This window comes from Guillardia theta (assembly GCF_000315625.1).
Source record: "Guillardia theta CCMP2712 unplaced genomic scaffold GUITHscaffold_84, whole genome shotgun sequence".
Lineage (NCBI taxonomy): Eukaryota > Cryptophyceae > Pyrenomonadales > Geminigeraceae > Guillardia > Guillardia theta.
The window spans coordinates 107,791-115,396 of NW_005434590.1; the positions used below are offsets into that span (position 1 = coordinate 107,791).

A 7,606-nucleotide genomic window follows, 5' to 3' on the forward strand; every position below is an offset into this window, starting at 1 on the left:
GCAGGAGCAGGAGCAGGAGCAGGAGCAGGAGCAGGAGCAGGAGCAGGAGCAGGAGCAGGAGCAGGAGCAGGAGCAGGAGCAGGAGCAGGAGCAGGAGCAGGAGCAGGAGCAGGAGCAGGAGCAGGAGCAGGAGCAGGAGCAGGAGCAGGAGTACTACTGAGTAGGAGAGCAGGAGAGCAGCACATGTGCTTGTGTCAATATGCTTCCAACCCCGCCATGTTGTCATGCACTAACTCCCACACAGATGGATGGGACTACAACTGAGGTGACCCCTCGCATCGGGACAGACATCAAGGTCACGATGGACGGGACGATGATGGCAAGTCTGATTGACCGCGATGGCATGTCCAAGGTTCCAAGAGGATGGTACAAGGAGGATCCCGAGACCAGCGTCCTCCACATCCTCGCCTTCATCCACCATCGCTTCCAGCAACGCAACATCCTCCTCCTCGACTTCGTGTCCGAGTTCGATACCCTCCGATCCCCAGCCATCCGCCATCAAAAGCGCTACTCCGGCTTCATCTCCAAGATCAACCTCCGTCGAGCCATTGATCAGTGCGGGTGTCTGAGCGACCTGTCAGACAAGGCGTTCGACATGCTGGCGTCGTACTTTGAGGAGGAACGGGCAGGCATGCCGTACAAGGACGAGAGGATCAACTATGAAGCTCTTTGCGAAGTTCTTCAGGCAAGCTCCGATCATGTCTACTCCTTGTCTGTTGTTGTTTTGTGGGAGGTTTACTTGCAGTGAGTTGTCAGTCATGGGTGGTGTCTTCGTTCGCATGATTCTTGTCCTTGTTCTTGCATCCTGCTGCTGCTGCTGCTGCTTCTGCTCTCGTTTGTTCTCTCACTGTGATATGATCAGAATGTCTCTCATCACTCGGCCAGCTACGACAGGGGCACAATGACTCTCCCCGACCGATATCTCTGGATGAGCGAGCAGGTGAAACTAGCCAAGATGGGAGGAGGAAGGGGGAAGGGGAAAGGGGGAAAGGAGGAAGGAGACTGGGTTGATGCTGCTGCTGTGGCAGCTAAGGAGCGAAGAGTTCACCTCACACTTCAAGAAGAGCCTGGATGAGCTGCCGCTGGCACGTCAGCAGCTATCAGAGGAGGTTCATCCCCCTGCCTGCTGCCTGCTGCCTGCTGCCTGCTGCCTGCTGCCTGCTGCCTGCTGCCTGCTGCCTGCTGCCTGCTGCCTGCTGCCTGCTGCCTGCTGCTGCTCCCCCAAACCTCTCTCCTGACTGTCATCAGGGGGAGAAGCGCTTCAAGGAGCTCAAGACCGCCATCATGCACAAGGTCAGCCTGTTGGTGCCGAGCGAGGAAGTAGTGAGTAAGTGAGCAGATCTACGCCGACCGCATCTCAGCGCGGGAGCTGCTGGGAGATTTCGACCCCTACCTCAACACCAGCGTGTGAGGGCAACCAGGTGGTGAAAGCAGCAGCTGACATGAGCGCAGGTCATGGATGAAGAAGACTACACAGCGCACCCCCATGATCAACATGTCCTCCGGCTGTATCTCCCGCTCACAGTACTTGCGAGGAATGTACCAGCTTACAGGTGAACCCTCGTCCTCGTCCTCGTCCTCGTTGTAATCCTCGTCCTCGTCCTCGTCCTCCATCTCCCTCGCTTCCTTCCCTTGATCTGCTGGCAACTGAGAGGAGCAGGTCGGATGGAGCTGAGCACGGATGATCTCAACCTCATCTTCAACAAGTACAAAAAGAACGGCGCCTTCAACTACTACGTGAGTGCATCTCCGAGCTAGAAATGCTCCTGCTCCTGCTCCTGCTCCTGCTCCTGCTCCTGCTCCTGCTCCTGCTCCTCCTACTTCCTCCTGCTCAACGTTTTCCCAGGCCTTCTGTCGAGATGTGGACCCTGGCTTCGAGGAGCTCAAGGTGAGAGGAAGGGCGCGAGAGTTTCACTGACTGTGGGGTCAGGCGATATTTCATCCGGGCAGGAACGAAGCGAGCTCATCCTCAATTCGATGACCCCTAACAAGCAGGAGGATGGAGGGAAGAGGGGAATGAAAGCAGCGAGGAGGGAGGGAAGGGAGGGAGGGAGAGAAGGAGAGCATGGAGAAGAGGTGGAGAAGGAGGGAAGGAGGGAGGGGAGGGAACTTTCGAGTTCAAGTGGATCATTGAATGTACAGACTGAATACAAACCCGTCCGCCACTCGCTCAGTATCGCCAGCGGATGGGAGGCATGCGGTCTGGGGCCGGAGCGAGGTTGAAGGCAGCCTGGAGGGGAGGAGGTAAGAGAAGAGAGACGAGAGAAGAGAGACCAGCCAGTCACCTCGAGGAACTGCTCGATCTCGGCCAGGTGGATGGTGCTGTTGCCGGTAGCTGGAGAGGCTGCTGGGTTTCTCCCGATGTAGCTGATCCGCTTCCCATTGATTTCAAGGAGCGCTGCAAGCTCGTCAGGCCCTCGGCACGAGTCGCCTCCTCCTACCAGTCGCTACACGCGGCTCGACGTACGACCAGCACCTGCTCATACTAGTTAGTGGACGGCCCAAGCTGAAGCTGAGCTGCGCACCCCATGTTCTGAGGCTCCTCCTGGACCCACACGAGCTCGGCGTTAGGGTACCTTGAGGACAGTCAGTTGACAAGCTCAGGAGGAGAAACCCTCACTTCTTGGAGAGCTGCTGAACACGATCGAAGGGGAAGGGCGAGATCTGACATCGCTCATGAGTTGCTGGAGAGAGAAGGGAAGGGAGGGGCAGGGAAGGGAAGGGAGGGGCAGGGAAGGGAAGGGAGGAAGGAGGGAGGGAGGGATGGAAACAACTTTGAGAGCAGACCTGCTCTAGCGTTGCGACTGCGATGTTCTTGATCTGTCCAACGGTCAGCCAACGGCTCCCTCGCACCCTCCACGGGCCTGACCTGGTTGTCGTTGCGGTACTTGATGACGTCATAGTACACCTTGCCAGTGCAGAGGATGAGACGTTTCACTTCCTCCGGCGCTACGATGTCGTGGGGGAAGCGCTCGTCGATCATTCTGCCACAGACAGACTTTAGCTCGTTGCCGAGCTGCCGGGAAGCAGCCACCTGCGGAACGGGATCCCTGGTACGAACTCCTGGATGTCGGACACACACTGCGGGTGACGCAGCAGGGACTTGGGGGAGAAGACGACCTGAACTTCACGTCGGCCACTAGGAAGGAGATGACAAGTGAGGAACTTTACCAGGGGCTTGCGGAACTCGCGGCGAATCTTCAGGGCGAGTCAGCGATCATGGGCGGGAAAGGTCAAGCAGCTGCTGACCTGGCGGCGGAGGGCATGGAAGTAGTTTGCTGGAGTAGAGAGGTTGACTATCTGCCAGTTGCTGTGCTGAATTTGCATCCTTCCATGCTGGGCCATCTCAGGGATGATCGCTGATATGCAAAACTTTAGCTATATAAAAGACAAACGAGGCAACTCCATGAAAAGAACAAGAACAAACAAAAGAGGCAACTCAATGAAAAGAACAAGACAAGTACCAGGGTCATCATCGCTCATTTGCAAAAAACGTTCAATCCTTGCCGAGGAATGCTCTGGCCCCTAGCAGATTCCACAGTCAAAGCAACAACACTTGGCGCATTCCCTTGTACCTGGCCCTCGTAACCGTGGGGAAGGAGCATAACAAGTCCACTCTGAGTGATTGCAAGTTCAGCTCAACCACGGACAAGAGCAGCTGCACACCTGACGCAGCCATTTCTGCTCTCCAGCCGCTATGAACTGATCGATAATGACCTGATCACCCTTGTCAAGGTGCTCAACGTCTTGTTCCACTGAAGTACCTGCGCGGTGTTGGCAAAGTCTCCGAACTGAGCCTCCCACAGCACGAGTGACATAGGGCTATGGAGAGAATATCTGAGGTGGGAAGTCAACAGCTGCAATCTCTGACGACGAGGCTGCGAACCCGAGCTCAAACCCAAGGACGCCGTACTCTGACAAGTTGGAGTTGAAGATGGAAAAGGTTGCCTGGTCTGAAGAGAGGTTCTGCAAAGGAACATACCTGCAGGAGAGTTCAGATTCAGTTCGAAAGGTAAACGTTGTCGACTCCTCACTTGCTCTCGTTCTCCTGGTCGTGCAACACAGCATGGCGGTGGCTGAAGGTCCCGCGCTCGACGTCTTGTCCGCTCAGGCGCACGTGGACACCTTCCTTGAGCAGAGTGCCGAAGGCCAGCGCCTCGGCCGTTGCCCAGTCGAGGCCAACGCCAGTGTCGAACATGTGCTTCTTGTTCTGCAAACGAGGTTCAACAAATCATGTGGCAAGTCAGAGTTGAAGGGATGCCTGCATGACTCTCGCGAGTCCGCGATGGATGTGAAAGTCTTTCGGGTACGAAGACAGGCGCTCGCCGACATTTCTCAGCTCCTCCAGCGGGACTCCAGTGTCTTGACGAGCAGAGAAGCTGAATCGAGACTTGAATCCCTTCCAGCGGTTCTCCAAGGGGATTTCACCCTTATCCCAAGTTCCACTCTCAACATTTCTCCTCGCCTTCTCGAAAGCTTGTTCGAAGATTCTCACGCAGTCCGCCTCCACCTTGTCAATCTCGTCCTTGGACAGAAGGGACTTCTCCAACGCCTCGTCCTGGAATTTCTGCAACACGGGCTTCGTCTTGGAAATGTGCTGATACATCAGCGGCTGTGTGAAGCTCGGCTCGTCAATCTCATTGTGACCGTATCGCCTGTACCCAACAATGTCCACAATCACATCTTTGCCAAACTTCTGTCTGAACTCAGCTGCAGTTGCACAAACCCAGCAAACTGCTTGTAGATCGTCTGCATTCACATGGAAGATTGGGACGCTGACGCATTTCGCAACATCCGAGCAGTAAGGAGAGGACCTTGCAAAGCGAGGATCAGTTGTGAAACCAATCTGGTTGTTCACGATGATGTGCACAGTCCCCCCAGTGCTGTATCCTTTGATATCTGAAAGTTCCAGGGTCTCATACACGATGCCCTGACCTGCAAAGGCAGCATCACCGTGAAGGAGAACGCTCATGGCGCGTCGACGAGTGTCATCCTTCAATGACTCTTGCTTCGCCCGGGTTTTACCGAGGACCACCGGATTCACAGCTTCCAAGTGGGACGGGTTTGCTACTAAGGAAAGATGAACCCGCTTGCCGCAAGTGGTGGGTCGGTCGATGGAGAATCCCAGGTGATACTTGACATCGCCACTGCCCCAGACCTCGTCATGTCCGGGCACGGAAGCCACAGTCCCTGCGATGAACTCCTGAAAGATCTCCTCCATCGGTTTCCTCATGACGTTGGCTAGTACGTTGAGCCTGCCTCTGTGCGGCATGCCAATATTGAAAGCTTCGCACCCCAGCTCTGCGGCTCTGTCTATCATGCTCTTGATACCGGGGATCGCAGATTCTACCCCCTCCAAACCGAACCTTTTGGTCACTCCGTATTTCGTAGCAAGGAAAGTTTCAAAGTTGGAAGCGAACGCAAGTCTGTCGTACATGTTCAGCACGTCCGACTTGGTATGCTGGAATTTATCTGACTTTTCAAACTTGTCTCGGATCCAATTCTGCTGTTCAAGATCCGGAATATGCATGAACTCTACTCCAATGGTATCGCAATAAGCACCCTTCAGCGTGTCAATGATCTCACGAAGAGTCTGTGGACGTCCCGAAGCCAGCACACCAGCCGCTGCTGCTCCAATTGCCGCTGCTCCCATGTAAAACTCTCTATCAAGGTCCGCATCTGTGAACCCATACGTCTTGTGATCTAAAAACTGAGGCATCTGACCATCGGGCTGCATGTGGATATTCGCTGTGTTGATTTCAAGAGGGTCGAGGTGCGCCAGGTAATGCCCGCGCACCTGGAACGCTCGAACTAACAGGAGCAAGTTCATGTGGTCTACCGCTGCAGACGCCACCTGATCCACTTCCACTGGCACCGGCTCGATCCCCCCGGTCAGAGACGGAGGGAGGGCGTTAGCAGCGCCTGGCTGCGCGTTGGCTTGCAGGTTCGCGAAGAAAACTTGCCATGACTTGTGAACAGAGTTGGGATCCTTCTCCCATGCTTCGAAGAGCTCCTCGACATAGGCTCCCCCAGTTCCTGTGATGAAGGACTCATGCACTCGGGCTGGAGAAGAAAACTTGCGGGAGGACAGAGCTCGGGGAAACTGTCGCTGCAGGCTGGACAAGGAGAATTGCTGCCTCACTCGCCTTACAAAAGATGCACGAGCAGCGGCAACAAACATTTGCATCTTCAGCAGAGGGCAACGATGAAGGGTGAGCTGAGACGAAGGCTAAGAGCTCAGATGAGAGATGCGCGTCCTACTTATAGGGAAGGCGGACCCTGTATGGTGGCAGTGGAAGCCTCGTGGAAGAGTACCGTCTTCCGGACCCTGCAAGCTCACGCGTCAGCCATGAAGAATGATCCAACAACATTTGGAACAAATCATCTCACTACTCCTCACTCTGCTCATCAATCGTCCTTTCCTATTCTGTTGCACAAGCTCCCAACCACTCACTCGTTTCCTCTAATCCTACCCTACGCTTTCCTTCTTCATCTCTTCCTTTCCTTTCCTTTCTTGAATCTATCTGTCTCTTCCCTCCTGCAACATGACCTCCCTTCACAGATTCACAATCCTCTTCGCCAGGTATCAACCTGCCAACGAAGTCGACTAGCTTCCTCCCTGATCTGATCACATGGTGCCTTTCATCTTCTCACCATCTCATCTTCCCGCTTCCTCCTCTACTCCTTCCCATCCTGTTAAGTTCATTCACCCTCATCTGCTCTACGGCTCCTCCTCCCTCTCCCCCTTCCTCTCCTCCAGATATCGTCTGCGCCTGTTCCTGCCATAGCTTGACTGAGAGAGGGGTTCTGACCTTGGGGTCCTTTCGCAAGGGTAGGGTACTAAATTGCGGGGGTGTGCTTGTTTCCTACGTGGTAGGGGTCCTTTCCGTTTAAAATATTTCACAGATTACTATGGGGGTCCAGAAATAAGCAGGTGGGGGTACATGTTACACAGGTAGGGGTACTCGAAAAGGGCTCAAGTACCCCACAACTACAAGAGTATTGAGTGATCCAACAAGGGTGGGAGACTTGAACAAGGAGGTATCGTGTACGTAGGGTAGGTGAGGGTACTGTGTTGGTCAGCTAACAGGGTGAAGGGGTAGATATCAAGTCAAATTGGGGGGTGGAGCACATTAAATCAGGGGTCCCAGGTGTCTACATTGCCTACACCCCATGGACAAGCAAGGGTAGGGTGTCACCCCTACCTCCTCCAAACAAGCTTTTTCAGAACTGTTCCTGCTTTGTTCCTCGCTTACATCACCCCTACCCTATATTCATGATTGATTTTTCTTTTATGTACCCTACCCTTTTCCGCTCGCATTGTCGTGAACACTCTCTTTGTACTACCCGGTCAACTCCTTTCGATACAACCCTACTACCCCTACCACTTCCGCTTTGGGAGGAAACACCCCCCATACGAAGTACCCTCATCTACCGATAGAAAGTACCCCTCATTTTCCACTGGACACCACCCGTCATGTAACCCCTCTATAACCCCCTCTTTATACTGACGAAGTACCCCTTCCATGAGTTTCCGGGAAATCAAGTCTGCCTCAGATGGAAGTATCAAAGAAACATCGAACGAGCGCAAGGGCGGGCATGACTT

General features: G+C 54.3%; 2 protein-coding genes across 2 annotated transcripts; one reads left to right on the top strand and one right to left on the bottom strand.

The window, feature by feature from the left end:
- Nucleotides 1-244: 244 nt before the first annotated feature.
- GUITHDRAFT_115399 (hypothetical protein) lies at nucleotides 245-1,981 on the top strand (the record flags this gene model as incomplete). The annotated part of the gene is made up of 9 exons (XM_005825354.1): nucleotides 245-733; nucleotides 863-940; nucleotides 1,029-1,109; nucleotides 1,249-1,293; nucleotides 1,340-1,407; nucleotides 1,453-1,553; nucleotides 1,661-1,737; nucleotides 1,847-1,888; nucleotides 1,931-1,981. 9 exons carry the CDS (start codon nucleotides 245-247, stop codon nucleotides 1,979-1,981), a joined length of 1,032 nt encoding a protein of 343 aa, XP_005825411.1.
- A 132-nt stretch (nucleotides 1,982-2,113) lies between these two features.
- On the bottom strand, nucleotides 2,114-6,187 carry GUITHDRAFT_165205 (hypothetical protein; the record flags this gene model as incomplete). The annotated part of the gene is made up of 17 exons (XM_005825355.1): nucleotides 2,114-2,230; nucleotides 2,286-2,398; nucleotides 2,442-2,476; nucleotides 2,526-2,576; nucleotides 2,621-2,664; nucleotides 2,788-2,820; nucleotides 2,870-2,984; nucleotides 3,035-3,120; nucleotides 3,172-3,198; nucleotides 3,250-3,359; nucleotides 3,465-3,525; nucleotides 3,576-3,617; nucleotides 3,667-3,717; nucleotides 3,765-3,837; nucleotides 3,887-3,982; nucleotides 4,035-4,210; nucleotides 4,271-6,187. The coding sequence occupies 17 exons, from the start codon at nucleotides 6,185-6,187 to the stop codon at nucleotides 2,171-2,173; spliced, it is 3,090 nt and encodes a 1,029-aa protein (XP_005825412.1). The 3' UTR covers nucleotides 2,114-2,170.
- Between the last annotated feature and the right edge of the window lie 1,419 nt (nucleotides 6,188-7,606).